Source organism: Xiphophorus couchianus, chromosome 11 (assembly GCF_001444195.1).
Source record: "Xiphophorus couchianus chromosome 11, X_couchianus-1.0, whole genome shotgun sequence".
NCBI classification, from domain to species: domain Eukaryota; kingdom Metazoa; phylum Chordata; class Actinopteri; order Cyprinodontiformes; family Poeciliidae; genus Xiphophorus; species Xiphophorus couchianus.
Genome location: NC_040238.1, coordinates 21,619,662 through 21,645,917, shown reverse-complemented (window position 1 = coordinate 21,645,917; position 26,256 = coordinate 21,619,662). Strand labels below are relative to the sequence as shown.

The following is a 26,256-nucleotide window of genomic DNA, read 5'->3' as shown; positions in this document are numbered from 1 at the left end:
TGCCTTAGAGGCAGACTGCGTCCTGAAGCGGCCGCCCACCCTTGTCTCTTCAGCTGGGTCTTCTCATGCTTGGCTCTTTCATTCCTGCAGCTCTGGGGAGACTGGGCTCGTCCCAATGCACTAAACAGATGGGCGTTTCACAATGGGCCGCGCTTCTTCGCAAGCTGGTGTACTATATGGATGATTACTCCTCAATACTGAACCCAGAATTGATACAGTGGCTCCCAGTCACATTATGCCATGACTGTGGAGGGGACACAATCAAAGGAAATCAAAAGACCATTAAGGTTGAAACCAGCATGCATTGTTTATGATGATAAAACTTATAAAGGGTGTTTTGTTTCAAGAGAAATGCATGCACCATGATTTGGTTACTCATTTTATTGGGATTTTATGTGATATGACAACAAATTCTAGTGCATAACTGTGATAATAAGAAAAATAAATATCTTGCAAAGGATTTGCAAAAAACCCAAAAAAACAAAACAAAAATGTGGTACGCATATATCATCATTCTTTTTTATTCCTGTTTTCCTAAAGATTTTGTGCAACAAATTACTTGTATAATTTAGTTTTTTTGATTGTATATAACCTAACTCACAGCACATTTCATTTACAGGCCCTTTAAAGACAAACATATAATTCATATCCACACATCTATTGGAAAACTAGTCTAATACACTCTGCAGTCCTTTAATTACATGCATTCCAATTTGGTCTTAGTTATTATCCAGTCCTACGTCTAACTTGTTCTAAGTCATATAATTTCAAATGGAGTCTACCAGATACCAAAAGGAACTGCATGTAAATATCTGAATTTGAAGGAGAAAAAAAAGCCTTAAAACTCTTGCTGTCATTATTAAGGACTTTAGCAAATAGAAATCATCTTGCTCATCTTACTAGTCGAAAACTGGAAATGTAAGACAAGATCAAAACATCGGTAAACAGAAGTGAAAAAAGGTGATGTGTGTCTTTGTGCAGTGTAAATCTGGTTCCAACTTTACCACAGTATACCACATATAATCCCAATGAAATAAAATGAAGTTTGGGGTGGTAATGTAAAAAAAAAAAAAAAAAATCAGATTACAAGGGGTATAAACACTTTTTGCAAGGCCTTCTACTGTGATATTTTATCACTGTGGCAACATTAATCCAGCTGTCAGCACTTTAAAATCAGAGAACTCCTCATCAGTGATCAGCTAAGTCAGCATCATGTCGTTGGACGTAAAAATCCTCACCGCCTCAAGTGTCTTGGCACTAATTACTCCACAATGCTACCATCTTTCGTGCTGCATCTGCCAAATGACTGTGGATAAAATCAGAACTCAAGCATTGCGATTTAAATTGTATCTTTTGCATCAATTTCTCTAAAATAAAAAGAATAACATTTGTTTTGTGCAAAGAGACGTACCTAATCACAAATAAACATTCGGGTTACTTATTCTGTGTAGCAGATGAGAATAAACAAGCTTTTCTTCTCATAGTCAGGGCTTGTTTTATCCTTCATCGCTGAGATAGGACTGCTGCTGATGTGTGTCTGTATATCAATTCACATCTTGTGCTGTGCACATTAGATAGCGAGGTACAGAGCAATGGGAGACTCTACATGCCTTTAGCAAGACTATCCACATTTTTTTTTATCAACACATGAAGAAAAAAGAAAGGAAAAACAGGGTTCTTATCAGCAACTGTGTCCTTTCCTTCCTCTCAGACTACCCTCCCATCCTTGTCTGGCCTCCCAGATATGCTAATCGCTATGTAAGAATATCCTGTTGGATAATTACCATACATTACCCTGTGCTCATCTCCGGATTAATTCTCCATGTGCATAATCGCATTTTGGGCTTCTTTTCCAGCGTAATGTTAAAGGTGAAATGTGGGTAAATACAATTTACCCTGGTCAGACATTATTGCTTGGAATGCGTTGGCAGCTCCTAGCTCCAGGACATCGTCTGCAGCCTGAGATGGCTGAATGAGGAGGATAATCTCCTCAGTCATAAACTGTCTAGGTTGCCGATTCTTAGAGAGTTGTAATACCACCCAAGGCTTTTTTTTTCAGTAGTGGATATCCTTGCTCTATCCTTTGTGTACTTGTGGGTTGTTTTTTTTGCTTCTTTTGGACATGAATGGTTTTCTTAATCTTTCAGCACAGAATCCCTAATTACAAGAGTTAAACTTTCTCTGCTAAGAATGCAGCACGCATTTTAACAAGCAGGGGTGCCAGATTCTTTTTTTTTGTTGCAGTTCTTTTATGTCTTCCAATTAAATATTTATATCATACAAAGCAGGCCCGAGTGAATACAAAACAGCAGTTTTATCTTAAGATTTTCTTAATTCTGGAAAAAATGGTGTCCAAACCAGGATTAATATCAATGACATCTATGAATCTGCAAAGTGTTACTATGCCATTTTTAAGTCTTCAGTGCTCCAGCAGATGCACAGGCCTTTGCCTGCACCACATTGTGGCCACTGATTTTAGATCATACTTTCCATTTAGTACTTTCTCTGCTAGGCCAGTTTTTCATTCCCACTGAGGTTCTTTGGCCAGGAGGTCATCAGATATCTGCTCTCTTCAGAACCTAATGCTGTCTGGTCTCTTTGGTGCACATTTGCAAATGCTCAAGGAAATCTATTCAGGGCCTCTGTTGAACATTAAGTTATTGTTTTCGCACACAGCTATTCAAGAGTCAAATATAAGCTCTGTTTGAGAGGTAAAGCTATGGTCCTAAAAAAAGACAGTGATTTGAAACACAGCTGCAAACCCACAACAGAATTAAAAAAAAAAAAGAATATAATTAAGGTGTTTAAGGGCTGATAAAGCCATTCAATAAAAGATTACATCATGTTATAACTGGTAAAGGTATTACTGTAAACAATGTGGTGTGCTTAGTTTTCTTCTCTGTCTTTGTTTTTTGTTTAGTGGCAGTGTGGTTTGAATGCCTGAGGTGAGATTTAAATAATTTTATGAGAACCTTTTAGTTTTACAACAGGCCTGGACATGTGCCTGAAAGTGGAACCTCGTTTTAATGTATTCGTCCTGACAGCTGATGCGCAGTCCCCCGTACGTGGACCTCCGAGCGAAGCCTTGTTGTGCCAGTTGCACACATGACCCTCATGAGCAAACCATAAAGCCACCATTACACGAGTAATGAGTAATTTAACAGTTTGTTTCGGCACACCTGGGTTCCAGACAAGAGCTGTATATTTCCTCTGACAGTCCCAAACATCTCAGAGCAGCCAAGCAGAACATAACTGGCAAGGTCAATATCCCCAGAGAGAAAAGAGAGAGTGGTTAAAGGATGTGATGCATTTCAGGGCTCTTGTTTGTGGCTGTATAAATGCCATAGTGGAGGACAGCTAAGACTGGAATCAGTCTATCCATCCTATATCTATAGATTGAGGTCAGGACTCTAACAATCCTATCTATCTATCTATCTATCTATCTATCTATCTATCTATCTATCTATCTATCTATCTATCTATCTATCTATCTATCCATCCATCCATCCATCCATCCATCCATCCATCCATCCATCCATCCATCCATCCATCCATCCATCCATCCATCCATCCATCCATCCATCCATCCATCCATCCATCCATCCATCCATCCACCTAGCTACCTAGCTAGCTCTCACAGCTACTAGTCAGCCATGTTTTCCCATCAAAGCCAACACGATTCCTTTCTTTCAGTTCATTTATAGTCATACAATCTTCCAATCTTAAGATGTGAACATGTTACACTATATTTCTAATAACGCTGTGTTTCAATTAAATCTTTGTTTTGTCAAGTGACAGCTGACCGAACAACCACATTTATGCAGATGCTACTTGCACCATGTCAATATGGCTATTTCTATGCAATTGATTTGTTGGAGTGCTGCAGCTCCCATGAGAAATGAGTGACAATAAGGGTGAGAGACAGGACGCAAGAGTGACAAGTACCTTTTACCTTTTCACATCTGACCTTGAGAACTGTGATCTGCTCCTCTCATCATTTCCCTGCTGATGCTGCTGGGAGCTAAAAGACACTTGTCATTCTGCTTCACAGTATTACCATGGCTTTGGTTTTAAAAAAGATTGATCAGCTCATAGTGGCGTCAGGGTATACCAGCCTTGTTTGTCCCCGATTCATTTATTGTAAACTTATCAGTTTTTGCCAATGATTGAACCTTTGGGAACATCCAGGTAACAAAGTAGTATCATGGTAGGTCAAATTTGCCTCCAGAGGTCAACTGTTTGAATTGAATGTCGTGTTTTCTTGCCTTTCCTCTTTTGAATAAAATTGAGCCTCATTACATGACATACTCGCACCTCTGAGATCCTCAGCCATTTATTTTACTAAAATAAAATCACACATGTATGATCAAATAAAAGGCTGTATTCTGCTTCTCTTGGCCCACAATTTCTGCTTCAAAAAATAATCTGATGGGACATCAGGAAAAAACTACTGTTATAAGGAAGAAGTGCAAAAAGATAAAAAATAAAAAATAGAGTTAGCCTAGTACCAAAGTTTTTCAAGCTTAAAATACCATCTGAGTAGCAAAACATTTTGTAGGAAAGAAAGACATCTCCAATGTTAATGTAAGTGCCCACATTTTAAATACGTTTCAGAAATGATCAGGAAACACTTAATAGCTTAATTTTTATAAGACTTTACACCAATCTGATGGTTGACTGATAAATAAATATATTTGTTGTTGAGCTCCTATGTCTATTTACTGAGCAATTCAACAGCAAATGGGATTTTTGAATTGAAGATGTTGCTTATTTTGTCAGTCTTTGGTTTTGTTAGCAATTAAATACAGCCTCTCCAATTAGCTTGATTAAAAATTGTAATCTAGTCCCACCACAACTTACTACACATTATTTATTTAAACTATTCACCTAGACGGTATTAAAAATTGTAGTGGTTGTTAGGTAAAAACAAACAAACAAAAAAAGGTATGTGCCTTTCCAAAAAACCATAAAATATTTGTGCCATATACTTTGCGGCTTGCACCATAATTGTGTTTTACAGTGTTGGTGAAGCCCCTTCTAGTGAACACATTGGTTCCTTATGGAGGGGTTAAGTATTGACTTTAAGAAGAGAATAAATCAACCTTTGCAGGATGTGGAGCATTAATTACCAGAGGGACATAATACAGAGAGATGGAAAATGAAAACGGGGACAGCCTGTCACCGGTGGTGATGAATGGAAATGGACCTCTCTTCTTCATCCTCGGCAGTCTAGCATTTCCTGCTTTCCTTGAATGACACATTTCTCATCAGTCATGTTTTAGACATTTGTTGCAAATAACTCCACCTGACATTGCTGGCATCTGTCTGTACCACAAAAAATAGAGAGTGATGTCGAACGGACGGTTGATTGACAAGGACGAGGGAACCAACCAGTGGCAGAAGCTGGGAGGAGAGAAAGAAGAGCCGAGCTGGAAAGCCTTTCTGAACATAAATCCCCCTGGGTAAAGCTGAATCGGTCAATCTGGGGCTAATTCATGTCAGAGTCTGTGTGTGTTATCTCATTGAGACGCCATCAAAGGGTTGAGGAAAATCAAGAAGGTGCCCAAATGGTCAGATATAACACATACGATGAGAAAAACTGTTTTAATAATATTCTGTAGTGGTCTCATCTGACCCCATTTCCGGCTTTGTATATATATATATATGTATGTATATAAAGAGCCTCCTTAAAGAATGACAGAGGACACTATACCTTCTGAATACCAATGTCAACAAGGTTCAAATCAAATTTACAGTTTTTCGTCTGAGTTCTGCTTAAATCACAAAAAAGAAAGGTAGAAAATTAGACGGTAAAAAAACACCGCAGGAGTTCAGGAAAGGAGGATTGGTTCTCACCAGTCACAGCAGGCCGGTTCGAATTTAGAGCAGATGGTGACGTTGGGGCTCTGTGTTGAGTGCATAATGTGCCCTCAGGCCTGGGGAAGCAATGTCTAAATTAATATGATTTGTCCACCTTTGATATTTAAGAGGATTATACCTTATACTCCAACACATGGTTCTGAATGGACTTAGATGAAAAGTGACACAGAGTAGAATATAATTAGAGGCTCCTGAAGGACCTTTACATTCATTGTTAACTTCAATCCTAATCCCTATTAGGATGTACAGGTCCGAGGGAGTAGGCTGTGGCTAAAGGGACACGCTTCCCCATTGTGCCGGTGATGGTTAATTGTGCTGTCATGGCAGGAGGAGGGGAAAGCAAATGGAAGGAAAATAAGGGATCAAGAAAATGCATAAAGCCCCCCCTGCTTTCCAGGGTGTTACTCAGTCTGGCTTTTCTTTTATCCTCTATGTTGCTGAATATGAATTGCGGAGGGCAGCCAATGGCTCCGAGCATGGACTCACGAAGCATGTCATATGTGTTTAAACACAGAAATCTGGAAAAAAAAACATATATACAGTATATACACAGCAGGTCAAGTAAATTAAACTGGGAGACTTGAAATATTTCTGATTCTAAGCTTTTCGTGCTGCTGAAGGGGAGCTGTTGTCATTCTGTTGCGGAGACATAAAGCAGCTGACTTTTAGTTTAGATTAGCTTTTATGACGCCCATAATTACTCTTAGCAGGCAAATGAAGGTGCTAAATAATTTACAAGCACGGAGATATACAATTTTGTGACCAGAAGCCAACATAAATGTAAGTTACATGCCAGACTGAAATCCTTCAAACTGCTAGAGGACCCCCAGTTGAGTGTCTGACTTTCTTGGTGTATCTTTGGTACAGTTCCTCAGAATGTTTCAGCGAAGCCACAACTTTTTCTTAGTTCTGAAATCATTCTAGTTTGGTATTTGATCATTATTGGTCAGATAACATTTACTTGAATAGCACACCAGAGAATTACAAAGCACTTCACTCTACATTCAGTCATCATTCACCCTTTCACCTACACACTCAGATGCTGTATGGACAGAACTGCCGACAATACAGTGGAACAGAAGGCCAGTCTAGCGAAGAACAATGAAAATTCAGGGGCTTAACCCTCCTGTTATGTTCGTTTCTGAGGTACAGCAATAATGTTCGTGGGTCAATTTGACCCGGGGAGTGTTTAATCATGCAATAGTGTCAGAAACCAAAAAATTCCTCCAAAACATTTTTCTATCTGATTATTAACTCCAATACTAACCATTTCAATTCATATTTGTGCAATGATGTTTGATTATTTCTCCCAAATTAAGGATCAATGACAACAACCTACTCATTTACTCATTTGGACATAAAAAATGGAATTTGCATTTTTAATATTTACTGAATAAATCCTAGACACAAAAAAACTTTCCTTGAAATTGATTTTTGGTAAATATTTTTATATTACACTTTTTTTTTTTTTTTCAATGGGTGATCTTTATAATTGAACTTGAGACACACAAACTGTTCAGGGTCAAATTGACCCGCTGATTAAAATCAAGATAAATGAGTCATGCAGAGAGTATTTATGTTTCCCTCCACTTCTGCTGTGGGTGGAGTTTGTCCACATGAACAGAAGAAGTTCTCCTCAAAAGTTGTGTGAACACCTGCTTTCTCGCAGTTTCCTAGTGAAGTAAAGAGAATAGTGAGAAAGTGGGCTTGTGTGTGTCGGGGTGTGCATGGATGTGTGTGGTGTTTGTGTGGTGAAATATGGTTCATAGCTGCAAGGAAACATATAGAAATGGACATTTTTTAATCTTTTTTTGCACTTTAACCTGACTGCCGGGTCAAATTGACCCGAACAGTATCTGTGTAAAAAGTAGATCTAGGGGTTGGTACAAATGTGTAAAAGTAATAAATTTTCAATTGATATGTAGAGTTCACCTATTAAGACAAATAGGAAAAGTTTCATGCAAAAAAAATACTTCCAACTATTTTTAGAAAATTTTCAAACTTTAAAACGGGTCAATTTGACCCGGAACATAACAGGAGGGTTAAATATTGAGGCAGGGGTGGAAAGTGACAACTAGATCAACAGGTCACAGGAAATCTGGTACAGCTGTGGCAGGGTGAAAGCAGGGGAACACAAAAAGATCAAAATCAATGTGACAAGAATGCCAGCAGTGTATGCACATTTTAGGAATTTAATTTAAGCACTATAATTTCCTTATTAGGTTTATGGATTGCAACTTCTTCACGGTAAGAAGTGTTCACGTTCTTTTATTTATTTTTTATTCTAGGATGACAGTTCCTTGGTTTCCTACAGGATGTGCCAACAATTACAGACAGCAAACAATTTTTGGTAAGATTTACTAACAGAGATTGTGAAATAGTTTATTTGGTTAAAACCATTGACATTAAACTACTAACATATGTTACAGGTGGCTGAATTAGATGTCCCCCAATCTTTTGTTTGTGGAACCAAGCAAACATGGGGAATTAGTTACTCCGGTAAGATAAGACCAAAGTTTAACTTTATGCCATATGTGCAAAATGCACATAAGACATAAAGGAAACACAAACTGAATGGTGAAACCTGGTGGCAGCTGTATCATGCTGCCAGGGTGCCTCTGATTAATAGGGGAAAGGAAGCTGTTCAGTGTGAATAGCAAAATGATTAGAGTTAAATACAGGGAGGTAAAACCCTGTTAGAGGCTGCAAAACTTAAAAGCTTCAACCCACAGATCAAAGCACATACTGGTATTAGAATGGCATAGTCAAAGTCCAGCCTGATATCCAATTGAACTATAAGCAGTGGCAGTTTCGAATATGGGTGACATGGACAACCTCCCAGACCTCTGACTGTAAGACGTGGGGAAAAAACTTAATCCATTCTGACTAGCTGTTTTGCAAGGAGCAATGGGCAAACGTTCACTTTCCACACGTTCAAATAGTAAAAATGATAGTGACATGATTACTTCATCCAGCATAAGGACTTCCATTCTCTGCAGTGCAGGCGACCCCTTTAAGACAATCAATTGCTCGTTACCACAACATGGAAAAGAAAATGCTAAAAAAAACCCCCACAAAAAACAAAACTGCGTAATACTTCTAAATGCAATTAATATCTGCTTAATACCACAACAAAACCATTTGCGACACAAACTAGAATCTCCTTAATAGGTTTATCCATTATGAAAGAAAAAAAATCTAAGCAAAATCCAAATTTAAATCCATTATTATTATTATTATTATTATTATTATTATTATTATTATTATTATTATTATTAATTTAAACAAATAAGTAACTACTCTAACCTTTACCCTAGTGGCACTTTATAAATGACTTCTGCAGAATTGCAAGCGCTTCTCCAATTACCAGTTTGTGTGTTTCTAGCTGTTGTGCACCTGTTTGTGTACAGTCTTTTGTCAGGACAGAAGCTTTCGTCCCTGCTTGTGTGCACACACACAACATCGGGGTCACTGTATGCTGTAAGCCAAGTCATGCAACAATTCAACAACAATTTGGCAACAATTCAGCTCTGGCCTTTGTCCAACAACCATTACCTTTTTGAAATGAGAGACATAGTTGCTCTCTTTTAATATATAGTAAGTCTGAAAAAAAAAATAAATGGCATAATTGTGGTGGTTAGAGCAAATTATGACACTTGCAGTTGCGGGTAAATGCCTTGCAAACCGCCATTAGAGGTGAGGAGGCTCCCTGAGCTCCATAAAAATGAAGAGTGAGGAGGTGGAGGGGGCGGCAAGCTTTACCCTCAACAATCTGCCATAATCACACCTCCACTTACAATGCAACGCCTCCCATCTTCCATTTTTCTGAGTCACTGAAATACGTTGATAGTTTCAGACAACTTTTCTTTTGATACCAGACACATTGTGTTCAAATTGTTCTGCGTTGAATTCAAAAGATTTTTTTTTTTTTTTTTACCCAAGTTTAAAATCTGCCATTAGTCTGAGAGAGTGCATAAAATAAACAAGGTTGGTAATTGTGAGGAGGTTTACAGACACAAAGCTTAGTAGCGGGGGTTTTTTTTTTCAACCAAAACCCAAATCAGCAATAATTCATTTTTATTCTTATTCTTTTATCAGCTACACAAAATGCGCTAATTGTTTATCCCCGTCAAGTTATTATGGAAATATCAGTTATACAAGCATCTTGTATGATGTTAGAAGCAGAGTTCCACTTTAATTAACAACTGGCTTTTCTACGGTCACTTCTCTGAGCTTTGTTGTGATCAACATAATTGCATAGGCAATGTTGCATTTGTTTCCGGTAAAAGGAAGCTGTTGCTGACTGATACTTCCACCAAACATTACAGCCATGTGGAGAGCAGCGTGGCTTTCTAAGGTTACGGGATCTGATGTTGTGATATTAGTTACTCTGTCAATGAGTCTCTTCTTTGTTCTGTGAAAATCGTCTTTGTTTCATTATCACTTGAAAAGTTCTTCACTGATTGAATTCAAATCATAACATCTGATTTGTTTAAAGCATAAAAACAGCACTTAGATTGCGGTTTTTATGTTTGGTGGGTGCAGTCAGTGACCATGTAAAATATGATCAGTAAGGCTTTCTGCCCAGGGCAGCACACATTTGAGGATGGCGCAGGTACAAAGCAAAAAAGTAAGTCATAAGTACATCCCAATTATGGATGTACTTATCCATAATTGGGATGTACTTTTAATTATGATGATGATTCTTCCAATGATTCTTCTTTTTTCTAATTTGTTCTTCATGATAGCATCAAAATACCATGCTGCCTCAGGTTGACTTTTTATTGCTGTGCATGGTCTTTAGTTCCCATTATTTATTCACAAATTAAGCCTGTAAAAACATTTACTTGATTTATATTTCATCTGCAAATACTGTACATCAAAACAGTACTTCAAATATAACTCAAATTTAAGTAAAGTCATATTCATAATAGAGCATGTTCTGATTTTGGACTGTACTTGCTGAAAATGTCTTCCCTCTGCAAACAATGGATCTCTGCGAGAGTCTGTTTTGTAGGCAGTTATTGAAAACGAGTTCAAATTTGGATTTTTTAGCTCGTCCGTCTGGAACAAATTTAGCCTAAAGAGAGAATAAATGTTCATCTCTCACTTTCAATCGGATTTTTATGTCTGAAGAAATTGCTAAAGGAGATTTGCTGTGCCTTTTTAATGCAAATACCTCCAGGTTGCTGGCAGGTTACCTAGTGAATGATGTGAAAACTATCTATCATATGACTCTTGTGTGGGATGAACAATTTTTCATGTAAGCAGACCGTCTCTCACTGAGCAAACATGAACTAAGGCATATAAGAATGTCACTTAGGAGAACAACTTTCATAAAGTGTGCTTATAAAATATGGTTTCCAATGTGAATAGGCTAAAGAAGGGTAAAGAATGGTGTGTCAGATTTAAAATGAGTGAATAACTCTTAATGTTCTTCCTTTAGAATATTATGTTTTCTAAATATATATGAATTATTAAAATATATGAATATTTACCAAATACCACAATACAACATGTCAGATAAAACCTTCATTGTTTTTCTTTTGCTATTTTTTCTTTGACTAAAATGGCAATATCATAAAAATAAATACCTTCTGTGTTTAAACGCAGGACTTAGCTTTCTCTTTGCTTGTCATAGTGCAGTACTGACAGTCTTGATGATGGACTCCCCCGTAGCAGTGACGTTCCTCAGCAGTGTTGGCCCAAAGCGTTGGTTACACTTGTCTCTCATAATGATATTCATAGCAAGACATCTAATAACTATGCTAATTATGAAACAAAGGAGAGCATTTCTCTCTGGTTTGGTTATCTTGGAATGAAGAGTAAAATCAGGAGTAGCGTATCAATTTGAAACGGAAACAAAAAAAAAAACAACAAAAAGAACTTGGAGTGAACTCTACGAAGAGCTCATGCTTTATCATTAAAGCAACTCAGTCCATTAGCCAAATCTTAGAACACTGCAATTAACCCTGCAATCATTTATTTAGGCTCTATATGTGTGAGTCTCATAATTAATCCCCCTGTATGTAGTTAAGCTTGGGCATCATCAACTAAGCCTGTCATGAAGTTAGTCTGCCTAATCTTCTTGACCCCCACCTCTTTACTGGCTTTTTATCTAGTCAGCGGAACTTCCTCATTGCTGAAAATAATTTTTAAAAAATCCCACCTTAACATATCATAATTTACAATAAAAACTGATTCTTTTCTATAAACTCTTACTGTTTTGTTATTTATTTCTGTTGAGGGTGAGTAGGTCAGTTCTGTACTTAAAAAAAAACCCAACTAACAAACAGTTTAATATGCAAATATAGTCAAAATAACTGGCAGTCATGTGGAGATGATCTAACTTCTAAAATTATTTGAACATGTTGATAATTCTGAACTCTGTGAGAGGTCAACACAATAATAACCACTAATGCATGTTAATGCTTTCCATGGCTAATGAGAAATAGCCATGACAAACAGATTGCAAACAGTTTTGGTCAGTTTTTTTTGTTTTAATACAAAATGTAAACATATAGGCTCAAGTATATATAAGTACACAACTCAACATTGGTGGGTCTTACATGAATGGCCCTAATAGTGAAGACCTCCTTACACCGCCCTTCCAACCAATCAAAATGCACTAAATCATCTAAAATTCTGGTATGGGATGAAATATAAGTGCAGTTCTGCACAAAGCTCATTCCTTAATCCTCTTATTCACAGCAGCAAACAGGTGACACCAACTCAACACACAGAAAAAAACGACTTTTATTTCACAAAAGCAATAGAAAACTTGTTCAAGGAGCAGCTGACAGATACGTTTTGCTTGTGTAGCTCTGGACAACTGAAGATAAGTCCCTGTGATAAAGTAACTAACCCTAACCCTAACCTTAACCCTATCCCTAACCCTATCACCTTAAATAATAAGTAAATAAATAAATCAGTAAACTTTCAGGATTTCTTTAACAACAGCTTTTAAATTACATTTATTCCTTCAAATAAAAGAGAAAATCAGTAATCTGAGTTAAGTAATATGTGGAATCCTAAATGATTCACTCTGACTTTTTGCCTATTTGGCCAAGACCCACACACAATCATAGAGTTATGTTACAGATGACTTAAAAATGCCATTTAAACAGCATGAAATATGGCAGTGAAGTTAAATGTGCATCTGTAAATCAAGCAGTTATATTCTGCCTGCAATTATGAGGCCTTTATTAAAAATATGTCCCACAAAGCTAATTAAAGCATGAAATACTGCAGCAGCAGCAGCAGCAGCTATGCAGCCTATGGTTCTGCTCTGACATTCTGAGAGCAACATATAGGTTTTTATTGAAACATTTTTGTTAAAACCAAATCAATTTTCTTTTTAACTGAAAAAAAAAAATCCCCCCACTTCTTCTTACTAATAAATATTCAAGCACAACGAAAAATGAAATGATTAATGATAGCATGATATGAAAGTGCATTTCCTGCTTAGTGATTAATCAAGACACTTACATGTTCTTTTACTACCTCCTGGTTAACATATTAAAGAAGGAATTAAAGTTTAATGTTTAATTATAAAAAAGATCCAAGATTAAATATTAACGGCATTTGATGAATAAGGTGTTGATCGCCTTTCCGTTACAGCTGACAAATATGATTTTAACAGGGTTAATTTTGTAATCCTTGGATTTTGAAAACACAAATTCCATTTGTGTTTTCCCTTCCCTTTTTCTTTTTAGCTGACTTTTAGTCATCGCTACACGCCTAATGAACAGCGATCTTATCGTTCGTGCTAACAGTTTGAAAATAGAGCTCTTGACAAATGAAGCTGAACTTCAAACCAACGCTGAAGTTATTAATGTTTTAATTATGCACTCCACTCAATCAAATTAAAGCGATCTTCCATTTTCCTCCGTCTCGGCCTCGCCGTCACCTGCTGTCTTCTGCCTTCCTTTTGCCGCGCTTTGCAACGTTTAGGTTTCGTCACCCAAACTAGTTTCCACCGGATGAAAACATTGCGTGTTAAACACACAGCACATGTATGTGTGTACACTGCAAAGATAACATTGTTGACACCTCTCAGTAGGTGTCACGTTGCAATTAAGCCTCATGAAGACAAACTTTACTTTGCATGACTAGCAATGGCTAAAACTGATTCTGCATCACCGCTCAGAATTTCTACACACAAGAAGAGACTAAAATCGATACAGGCCACACGTTCTACCAGAAAAAGGATCCATTATGTTGAAATCATGATTTATGTCAACTGCAGAAAGGATGTCAGGTTGAGCAAGGGATGGAGGTATAAGCCAATAATGATAAATGCCCTCATGAGGGCCCACAAAGCCCCTCCCGTCCCCACCACACATACACAGCATGTCACCCGAGGACCCCTCTGAAACCCTCCGTACTGCTCCAGCTCCCCTTGCAGCTTTTCACCACAACACCTTTCAGCCATGTCTACTTTTTCTTCTTCTTCTGATCAGATGTACTTCTCCATCCTCTCTCGTGTCACCCGTCTCCTGTTGTCTTTCCCGTGCGATCTGTTTTCTGCAGAGGCAGGCGCCCGTACGGCCCATGATGGATTCCAATGATGCAGCGCTTTGGGGGAACACAGACCGAGGCAGTCACCTTTAAGCTGAGGCTGTGCAATCTGTCTCTGTCAGACATCTCCTGGACATGCAACATGGGCCAGACGTTGAATTAGTGAAAGGAGAAGGCGATGAAGAACATAAGCCGGTTCTGTGTTTTTTCTTCCCCTCAATCTTTTCACATCTTTTAATTATATATTTGCAAACGTTGATGTGACATGGGGGAATTTAAGTGACAGTAGTAGTAGTGGTGGTGTTAGGAATAAAAATCTGAAAACTGTGATCTTCACATGAGTCTATATTTTACAAAACTATCCTTATCTGCGATTAAAGCTTTTGGATTATGTCTCTATCTTTGCACATAGTGACTCATATTAATCAACAATCTTTGCAAAATAGGTTGTCAACATGGTCACATTGCGTAAAAATTGTCAGTGAACATCAGTTTTCAATCTTACCACAAACTCTCTCTTGGATTTAGGTCTGGACTTTGACTGAGCCATGAATATCCTTTGATCTGAACTATTCCACTGTAGCTCTAGTTGCGTGTTTAGAGTCATCTCTTTGGTTGAGGAACCACCGACATGATTTTCAACTTTCTATAACCGCTAACGTGGTTCTTGGGCTACTTGGTTCCTGGAAGGAACCAAGTAGCCCCACTATGTCGGTCAAACCACCTTGCTGTCTGCTCTGACTGTCTTTGCTCTCCATGTGGAAAATAAGCAAGTACCCACAGCATGATACCGCCACCACCACTTGTCACTCTTATTTACCTTGTCAACAATTGCATCAACCTGATCAGTGAATCTCTGCAGTTCCTACAGGCATTTTGACCGTCTCTTTGAGTTACGCTCATCTCATCGGGGCTCTTGTTTTACCAGGACTGATAAGTCTTGGTAGGTTTGCAGTTCTGTCATTCTGATATAATAACATTTTTCAGAAAGATTATGTGGTTTTGAGCCATAAATAGCACTTTTTTAATATGTAACGTCAACTTCACTAATACACTAATTATATAGTATTAATAATCACTTGGCATGTTTTGAAAACTACATTCACTGATTATCCAGGTTACCCTGACCTCTGCTTATTGTGCTTCTCCCCATCAGTCACTCACGGACTAGAGTAAGTAATTTGCCATTCAGCATTAGCATTAAGATCTGCTCCTCACCAACATCCAGGGAATCAGACGTTGCCACCTCTCCTCTCCCAGCACAACCCCATTAACTCTCTTAAATAGGAATAAGCAGCCTAAGTCAATGAATTAAATCAGGATTGGCTCATGAAGCCAACTCTGCACCGAACTGCTTATTCAGATACAGTCATTAAGTGTCTGCTGTGGATGCATTGTTGGATGTGTTTCACTGTTTGGTTGCAGGAGGGCACGAAGGCGCCGAGTGTGTAATTGATGGAGACAGATAGCAGTCAGATAAAATTAGTTCCAGTTTGCTAAGCAGTCCATTGCTGGCATGGTTGAGAGAAGAAATCAGAGAGGTGCAGAGACAGCAGTGAGATCCTCAGTATAGCTGTTCTGGTCACAGAGCAGTGATAAAGTAAAGAGGGGGGAAAATAAAAATTTACAAGTCCAGCTGCATGATCAAAGTATGACTGATCTCAAGAAGGTCAGGTATTCTCCATTAAGACTTCATGCTAAAGAACAGAAAAAAATGGCTTCATCATTTCTGGAGAATAATCCAAAGCAGTCCCCGATGATCACACCACCAGCAGGTTTTATTTTTTTTAAATTTATTTCTTCTTTTTTAGTTTTTCCTAAATGCTGTTTTAGTTTTACTCCAAATGTGATTGCAACTTCCAAAAAAAAAACTAAATAAAAAAATCTGTCACCTGATCCACTAAATATTTTCCCCAAATTATTACTTTTTTTCTCTTTTTTTTTTTGTGCCAAATTTCAGATGGTGTTTTGTATTCCTCTTGGCCAACTATTTGCTTTTCTCCCATTGGTGGAGGCCAGTGAGGTCTGGGTGCTTCAGATGTTTGGTCAGCTTGCCACTCCTGTGAGGGTTTATCCCTGTTCCATCATTTCTCTATTTTGGGATCAATCCTCTCATTGTGGCTTGCTGTAAAGACTTAGAGAAGGCTTCCTAACCCTTTCCAGATTGAAGGATTTTACTGACTTTTTTTTCTTCAGTAACTTTTTTTTTTTTTATTTCTTTAGACTGTGGCATGTTGCAGTCAGAAAGTCATCAGACTTGTGCGTTATCTACTCAGTGAGAACTTATATTTCCAAAGAACGTGTGCAGTCTACTTGGTTTGGACACTTTTTCCCATAATAAATCAAACCACTGTTTCAAAATTGCCTCTTATTTTCATGCATTATTGATATATACTGAAGTTTATATCCAACAAATAAAATGTTACAGTTTCTACATTTAAAATGTATAATTTTCCTTTTGACAATCATTGTATTAAATGTCACTACTCATTGTAAAATAAGCTGTAGATTATTTAACATGCACAGGTAAAGACGCCAGGCGTTGCACAACCTCCATGCCTCCAAATCTGCAGTGTGGCAAACAAAAGCCTCCCATCTCTTAAGCTTTCTACAAACAGGGCTGTCAGGTCCATATTTACATATGGAATGAATAAGCGAGGCGACACATTGCATGCTGACAATGTATTAGAAAAAAGTCTATATAGATATAGTGAAAAAATCTGTATAAATTAATGGAAAACTGCAAAGTTTTCTTACAAGAGCTAGCTTCCAGCTTTATGGTTTTTTTTAGCTTTAATATAACATTAGTTGATGTTGTCGAGATGCAGTTTCCACATGAAGATTGTTTTAGAGCATTGCTAAGTTCCCCTCGCTTACCACTGAAATGTCTGAAAGTTAAATATTCTTAGAGGGTCATTATAATTCCTCTGGTGAGGACAGAGCCGGTGCCCAAACATCTGACAAAATGTTTTTGCTGCAGGAACATGATCAAAATACTAATCAAACATCATTTACAACTGGCTTTATTCGAGGCTCCTGAGAGGCTGTCCCATCCTGCTTCTTTGCCATGGTAACCAGAGATTCATTTCAAAGGTGTCATGCTGCATTATCATCTCACCGGCTCATCCACCACCCTCCGCCCTCTGGCTCGCATGCTTTTGTCCCCTCTCTGTTCAGACCCCTCAATCTCAAACCTGCCCGGCATCCTGAAAGGAAAACATCGCCTATCTTGCTCAAGCTCAGATAAGACACCGATTTGATTTCTCTGCCTCGGCACACATGCAGACCGAGACACGTTGCATGCAGAGTAGAAGGAGACACACAGCTACACACACACACACGCACACCGCCCCAACAGCCCCAAAAAGATTCACATTATCTATATGTTAAAAAGGAAGAAGTGTGGCATGTCTTCAAAGTGCGTCATTAGCTGCTGCCTTTTGGAAATTCAAACACTCGTGTGAAGCATTCGCACATATGAATCTTCTGAAGTTCTTAAGCTCACTCTTTGTCTTTTGAACTCAGCAACATTGCATCGGTAACATTCAGTTTTCAAGTATTTACTTTTAAATAAATCAGGCTAAGTCCAAATATGACATCTGACGTTTTTATTATTTATGAACATTTCTCTCTGAGGAGGCTTTGACATTTCACTTATGCTAAAGGATCACAACACAAGAATTTAGCTATTGTGGAAAAATGTTTGTATAAGTGTGCCTAACCTCAACCTAACAGTAAAATATAGCGGTGGCAGCATCACCGTGGGGTTGCTTGTCTTCAGATGGAATTAAACGTTTTATAAAAGTGGACGAAAATAATGAACCCTTCTAAATACCTACTCAACTTTCTGCTGGAAAGATGAAGATATGGAGGGATTTTTTTTGTTTGTTTTTCAGCATCGCAGTGAGTAAATAATAATGTCTATAGAAAGAGAAAGATGCTTTGGAACAACCAAAACAGACAAACAGGTCACCAGATGTCTTTTAGTCTGTGAAAGCTAAAAGACTTGTACTTTGCTAAGGGAACAAAACAACATGGCTCTACATATTGTGTGAAGAACATTTGTTTCACATTAAAATGTTATGATGTAAGCTACTTGCTAAAACAAGGGCATCCCCTGTAAAATACTAAAAATAAAATGTTGAAAATTTTCAATTAATATTGATTAATCAGACTAAATAAAGGCTCTTTGCACCGACTGCAAATGACCAGTAACATTTCTAGTAACATCTTCTGTACTGTTTGCAAGTGAGGATGACATAAAAAGAAGTGACGTAATGACAGACTTTAGAGCTTTTACTTTTGGTGGGACAGTTGGAATCAGTTTTTGCCTCTTCTGCAATTGATAGAGCCTCAGTAAGGTTCCACAGCATAAAAATCCTATTCCCCCTCCTTCAGTCTGAAATGAAAGTGATTAGAGTAATTGAAAAATAAATCAATATTTATATATATATATATTTTTTTTTTATCAAAATTTAAAATAAAATAAATAAAAAATCTGTTTTATATTACCAAAACAATGGGAAGAAAATTATTATTTTTCTATTTTTTTATAAGTCAAGTACATTTGAAATTATGTCTTTTTAAAACATCTGCTCGGTTAACATTACATACATTTTTAAAAACATCATTCTTTTTTTTTTCATTTAAAGTGTCTGTGCACTCATATTTTACAGAGCAAAGCATAACTCCGGTCCTGACTTTACCCCCGTGTTCATCGAACACTGCACACCAGACCCTTTGAACGGGTCATTACATTAAACTACATTTACCCATCAACCCTGCGGTGAGCACGGCGTGCCCCGGAGCAGCCGACACGGAGGAGGAGGTCTGACTGTCTGCTGTATTAGCCGCTTAATTGCCTCATCCTGGTCTCTGCTGGATTGTGAGCAGCACATTTTACTTTAATTGAGAACCATCCGCAGCCTGCCACTTGTGCACGGTGGGAGCATCAAGTGCTGGGAGATGGTCCTTGCAACGCGCTTGATGCCAAGCGCGTCCCTTTTCTCAGAGATCTGGTTTGGTAGTGTGCTGCCATCTATTGGCGTTCCTGAAAACTGCAGTTTGAGAAAAACAATGGCGTACACACAAAAGGGTCAAGACTGAGGAAGAGGAATCAGAGAAGCCAACTTTTGCATACACGAACCCCCAACCATTTAACAATACTATTTATACAATGCAAAAGTTCAAGAATAGGCTTGTGAGCAAACTTCAGGTCTATGAGAGTGGACGTCTTGGGCTGCTCTGCCATTGATAAACACATAATTTACAGCAAACAAGTTAATACATGGGTGGACTGCCAATTGCGCCCCCCGCTCCCCACACCTCCACACAAATGTATTGAAAAAAATTTGCATTTTAATGGCTCAAGCTGCTCTATACGTCCCCCTGCATCAGAGTGAAAGCTCAGCTGAAATCATGGGTGACTGCTTCCGAATGATCCGCTGAGATAAACCGACTCCCACATAAACACAGGCACAAGAAAAAAAAAAGAAAAAACGTGACATGCTCATAAACTCCCTCCCTCTCACTGGATGCACCTCATTTACTGTGATGCAAATGAAACTACAGGACCGAAGTGAAAGACCAGTTTGTCAAGACAGAATAAGGTCAAACTTTGTGGATTTTATTTGATGAGAACTTTAGTTTATTGTTATTATTTTGTTTTCTTCCAGATTTATCTACTCGTGGTTCAATAGCAGCAATAATATCTTCAGTAAAATAGTTCTGGTGTCATCCAGTTATATGATAATAATAATAATAATAATAATAATAATAATAATAATAATGGTTGATGTCCTGTCGGAAAGTTGGCTGAGATAGTGCTCACTCTCTCCTGCAATTATCTTTTTAATTTTCATTAACAAAGTGGTCCTACACCACTTCCTCTGTGTGCATGCGTGTGTGTTTTTTACATTATCATCCAGTAGAGGTGAATAATGCAAGTCGATGACTCTATGCAATCTGCTGGGTTTCCTTACATAAAAAAACCTTAAGCCAATTTGAATAATCAACTGAACGTAATGCACTGTTTGGTAACTATGAACTATTTTAATATGAGCATGACTGAATTGCAATGACTTGAGACGACGTGTTGTTTAATTGGGCTATATAAATAAAGTGAATGGAATTTAATTAAATTAAGCGTATGAAAGCATATTTTTTTTTTATTTGTAATTGTGCAGTAGTTTGTGTTGGTCCGTAACATAAAATCCTGAACACAATGAAGTTTGAGTTTGTAATTGTATAAACTGAGAAAATAGATCCAATACGACATTCAAAATTTCAATAAACATTTAAGCTGAAACCCATTTTTAGTCACTGAATAATTGTAACTATTTACTTTTTAAAGTGTCTGATTATAATAAAACGAACTTTACCAAATGTGCATAGTACTGAGATGTGAAAACAAGACCTGAACGTCAGTTATTCAGCTTTAAGCCTTACCCGTTACTCTGCTACCATCTAGTGTTTAAAAAGTGCCACTTTGCTAGAAATTCTTCTAGCAAAGACACAAAACAATACTGTTAGACTAAACCCAGTCTATTTGAGAACACTTAATTCTCCCGATATTACATCTGATCCTTATGATAATAAAAAAGTACATTTTCTCCACAAGTTTTGTTCCAACTCGTAGAGTACTGTACTTGTAGACAAAATAAATTCACTCAAGGAGTCGATGACAGAGATTAAAACAATTGTTAATTTTATTATTATTCAGGGAATCATATATACACTTAAGGTGATGTGGTTTCCTGGGTGTGGCTGCAGCGGCTGTGAGGCTGAAAGAAAACAGCTTTTACAGCGAAAAGCAAACACACAGATGAGATAAATACGTCCATCTTCAAATTCAACACAAGCAGATGCAAAACAGCTTCATCGCCACTCGTCAGTTTTAAATATATATATATATATTGTTATTTTACAGACTGCGCTATGCAAATCATTTTTGTAACATCATTGAATTATTATGTTTCTGTGTTTTAAAACGAGGGAGTTTACACAGCCAGGAGCTGCGACCAGTCGATGCTGCTGATTCTTTGAGGCAGATTTTAAGATGTGGCGTACAGTAAGAACACTGACATTCATGACGAATGAGAAACGTATCTGAGGCTATATGTTGCTGGAAACCACACATCGGCTGGTGGAAAATTCTTCCATAAATACTTTGAAGACAGATTATATGAAGGTAAGGTGGAGTGCTACGTTAAGCCGAAACAATAACAAATAATAGTTAAATCTAGATTCAAGTCATACAAATGTTTTCATGTGTGATCTCTCAGGTTATAGTCAGTCGTGAGGCACTCATATTGGACAGGCAGTTTATTTACAAATAGCAGTCCCATACACACACAGAAAAAAGACGAAAAAAAAAAAAAGTCATGATAAAATTTACAAAAACTGTGGAATGTCGGGGCATCGTAAAAAAACCCCCCAAAACAAAACAAAAATCTAACCATTTCCCTCCTCTTTAAATGTAACTCGCTGAGGCCATCGAAAAGTACTTAAAAACATGCAATCACCAATGGTCATCAACGACTTACTTTATAAAAATATCACCATGGCATTAAACAGGATCACAGATTCGACTGTGCAGGAAAGAGAGACTTATTTACATTAATACAAACATAGCAGAAGGTGAAAGTAGATATTGATTAAAATAAAGTGTCGGCAAATAACCATGAGGAGTGCAGAGAGGGTCCCAAAAGCCAAAGCTTGAGCAGTTCCTGCTTTAAATGGACACCTCTAAAAGTTTCTCATTTTGTCCTGTGAAAACCAGAGAGATGACTCATTAAAAATTTCATTAAAGTAACAGTTCAAGCTTAATATGTTTCATTAAGATATTCTTAGCACAGTTTTATGATTTGACTGACACAATGATGCTGATTAGTTAAATATTTTTGACAAATCAAGCTGTTGTTGTCAGGAAATTACTTAAATATTGAACAGTTTGTGTTTTTAATCATTCTTAAGTGTTCTGGTCACTTATTTTGGTTTATTTTATCCCTATAATGTCAACACAAAAGCCCCAATAAATAATTCAGAAATGAGTTATTGATTATAACCATTGATTGTAATGGACTCTTTGGAAGGGAGCAGACAAACCAAAAGTAATAGCACACTTGGCAACCTTCTCTTTCTGCACCTCCGCCCGCCCAATTACCTAGTTTCTGGGTTTTCACATTTAGGATAAATGTTGGTTTTTACTTCCAAAAGCTGAATTCTAAAGTGAAGAACAGCCATATTTAGCTTTGCGCCACCTATGTTTTCATTTTAGATCTACAGTAGACATGCTCAAATGTACTCGAGATTCCCTAAACAAAAACATTAAAGTTTTTGGTTGCTACAAATTAAATACCAGAAATCGACATTCAACTAGCAGTACTCATAACACATGCGACACGCACTCCCCTTTGAACGAACATACAAGCAGAGCTTATAAAACCTTGTTCTGGAAGCAGTTAGCATAATTAATTAATTTATTTTTTTCTATTTTTGGTGGTGAGTCATAATGCCCATTTCAAAAACTGCCTTTGAAGTTTCCCCAAACATTAAAGCATTTTTCGCTTTCACATTTACTGATTGATTAACATCAAAGAGAAAGAACAGGAAAGGAAACTATATTGAAGTAAAACACTAAAATGACAATTTATGCATAATTGGTATTTACTAGATAACAAGGGATGTTCCCGTCTCATTTCCTGCTTTTGTTAGAGGTCCTAATAAAAGTATTCTTAAATGTTCAATTTCAGAGTCCCTGACTGAACTAGACTGCTGATACCTGTTACAGGTCTGTTGTTTTATATGTCAGCCAAACTCCTAGAAAGCTGTGTGGCTGTATTTGTAGAACTTACAACAACATTAGGAAATGAATATATTCACAGTTCTTATGAAAACCATCTACTGTGATATTTTACAGCAGTTTAATTAGCAATAAGTAATAAATACCAAAAAGATAAGTAATAATAAAAACTGCAACAAGATCAACCAACATATGTGGGAATATAATTAGATAAAGCTAAAAACATGTGGTAGCAGGATCACTGCACAGTAAACATGCTGTGGCTTTAGTTGACAGAGGGAAATCTCACCTTGTAGTTGTTGTGCAGTAAAGCCAAAGTGGAAATACTGACAGGGTTTAGTATCTACAACGGGTCTGCCAATGCTGCAGAAGCAGAGAAAAGAAGAATAATGGGGAAAGCTTAAAACTGCTAATACAAATATCAGCAATAGCTGTGTGCTGTTTAGCCTGGCATTAAAACAGAAGTCGTAAAAGTATACATACCACTTGAACTTGTAGGGATTTATCAGGTTACAACCACAAACTGTATTGTAATGCGTGTTAACACAAATTAGTGGATAATCGTGAAGTTAACGGAAGTAATTCATGGTTTTTAAACTTTTGTACTAAAACAAACTACTGTGCACATATATATTGCCCTTTTTACTCCAGAACCAACAGAAAAATCCAGTGCAACCAATTGATTGCATATAGGTACTTGACTGTAATTGGTATCGGAGAAGAGGGGGCTATATACAAATACACACCACAGAGACAAAGATTGCATTTGTATTTGTAATAGTAAAAAAAAAAAAAAAAATTAAAAATATCATCTTCCTTCCACCTCACCATAATACAATACTTTTGACTTGTCTTTTAATAAACCAAATCCTGTAAGCTGGTTGCTTGGTGATTTTGGAGTGAGAGGGCTGGATGTAAATGCAAACAAATTTGACAAACCATGAAAGATTTTGTGTACTCTAATTTGTGTTGGTCTATCATGTAAAAGAATACAAATATTACTGAAAGTCTGTCTTTGTAATTCACAAACATGTATGTGAAATAGTTGAAAAGGTGTGAATACCTGCCCTTTAAAACTTCAATTTGACATATAAAGGGCATTATAAATAAAATTAAATATTATTATGTTATTATTATTACCACCTTTGCATGACAGTGTATATGCTGTGTATATTTGTGGCAAGATGACGTAAGCAAGCAAAGGCAGGCAGAGTATGGAAATGCAACTCAAATTTCCCATATTTATTATAATTTACCAATCTGGTTAGATAAAGTGGAATGACTTCAAAATAAACAACAAAACATCTGGCTATGTAATAGGGAACAGAAAGAAAAAAAAAATGCCACTATACAGAAATGAAGTATGGAATATCCCAACAGGCAAATGATATCACAATGTTCAGTATTTGATCTCACTGATGATACTGATGGTGATGGAGGGTGAAGGTGCCCTCTGCTGGCGTGAAATGAGATGACGTTGGGATGACAGCAGCGGGATGGAGGAGGATCAGGACAGCACACTGGTGTTCTGCGAATCAACGTCCTGCATGCTCATGACATCCGTACTTACTCCACTTTCATAAATAGGGTTGTCGAAAGCCGACTCTTCCGTCATGTTGTCATACGGTGGAGAGGATGTCGGCATCCTGACAGATTTCCCTTGAAGTCTGAGCAAAGAGTGGAAAAAAAAAAACTGAACATCCTGCAAAGCCTCCTTTGACTGCAAATACAGTATATGAAGTTTAAAGATATTACTCACTTCACAAAGTAGACATAAATCCCCAAAACAATCACCAAGACGATTGCAGTTGGAATAAAAACTGCAAGGGTAATATTGGTCCCCTCCATGCTGTAATCCATACTAACAACTAAAAAAAGAAAAAGAAAAACAGTCAATATTTTGTGCAATTTTCGCAACAAAGAAACATCAATATTAACTGGGTTTGAGACTCTTTGTAACATGGCTCACCATCAAGCTTTCGTTGATTCACATACTGCGCTGAAGATGCTACAAAGACACAAAATCGTCTTTGTCAAGATGCTGTACAAAAAGCACAGTGCACACCTACATACAACACTTAGGTGTAGAAATAGTACAAACAGCATCAGAATCAATGTGAGACCGCGGTGCAACTCTAAATGTTTAGACAAAATGTTAAAAAAGGGGAATGTTTGGCAAAACCTCGACGCTTTACCTCTGCAGACAGGAGGAGTGCTGTTCCACTGTGACGGGTGTCCGGGGACACAATAGATGGTGGCACCACCCCGCAGCTCGTAGCCTGCAGCGCAGGAGAACGTAAGAATCTCACCCGCTTGATAAAAGGCCTTTTCAGAGCTCTGGATGCTGGTGGAAGCTGCACCGGGGTTTCTGCAAGGCTCGTACTTCTCAGCTGGAGATCGGATGGGAAAAAAATAAAGCATTGACAAAGTCAGTCTTTAAAAGATTGACAGCGTGAAGTAATTGCGGGCTCTCGATTTCTGGAAATGTAACAAAAACAAGTGCGAGCAACTTACGGACACACTTGGGCAGTCTGTCGCTCCACTTGGGTACTGCTGAGTCCCGGTTGTTGCAGGTGAGGAGACTGGAGCCAGACAGAACGTAGCCTTTGTTACAGATGAACTGCACGGTGGAGCCGACGTTGAAGCGGGGGCCTGTGATCACCTTCCGACTATGCTCCACGTTTCCTGGATCTCGGCACGTCAGGACTGGTGTGGAACAAGGAGGGAGTGATAACTTGTTTACAGCTTGTGGCTATAAGAGCTGATGAGGTTGGAGCAGTCACAAATTCCCCAAAACAATCACCAAAACGAAATATAAATATATTCATTTTTTAGATATGCATTCATGTATGTCTAAGCTACTTGATAACTGAAATGCACATTACCTTGAAAGGTTTTTATCCCACACGCTACTTGTAATGAAAAATTAAAAAAGAATTTATCTAATGTCAAAAAAACACTTGCAGAGAGGGACCTTGCAAAACGTTTCAGCTTGAAGCAGATATTTTTTAAAAATTTAAGACATTTTCCCATGTAAATTTAAGCAGCTTCTA

General features: G+C 37.6%; 1 protein-coding gene across 1 annotated transcript in view; it reads right to left on the bottom strand.

Moving 5' to 3' along the window:
* Positions 1 to 21,082: 21,082 nt before the first annotated feature.
* LOC114153528 (seizure protein 6 homolog) overlaps positions 21,083 to 26,256 on the bottom strand; it is a 113,838-nt gene continuing 108,664 nt past the window's right edge. The window contains exons 12-18 of the mRNA XM_028032137.1: positions 25,718 to 25,909; positions 25,399 to 25,593; positions 25,173 to 25,211; positions 24,963 to 25,071; positions 24,774 to 24,870; positions 23,493 to 23,566; positions 21,083 to 22,167 (exon numbers count right to left, since the gene is read on the bottom strand). Of these exons, the coding sequence (XP_027887938.1) occupies positions 23,540 to 23,566; positions 24,774 to 24,870; positions 24,963 to 25,071; positions 25,173 to 25,211; positions 25,399 to 25,593; positions 25,718 to 25,909 (659 nt within the window). The 3' untranslated portion in view covers positions 21,083 to 22,167; positions 23,493 to 23,539. The remainder of the gene's footprint in view (positions 22,168 to 23,492; positions 23,567 to 24,773; positions 24,871 to 24,962; positions 25,072 to 25,172; positions 25,212 to 25,398; positions 25,594 to 25,717; positions 25,910 to 26,256) is intronic.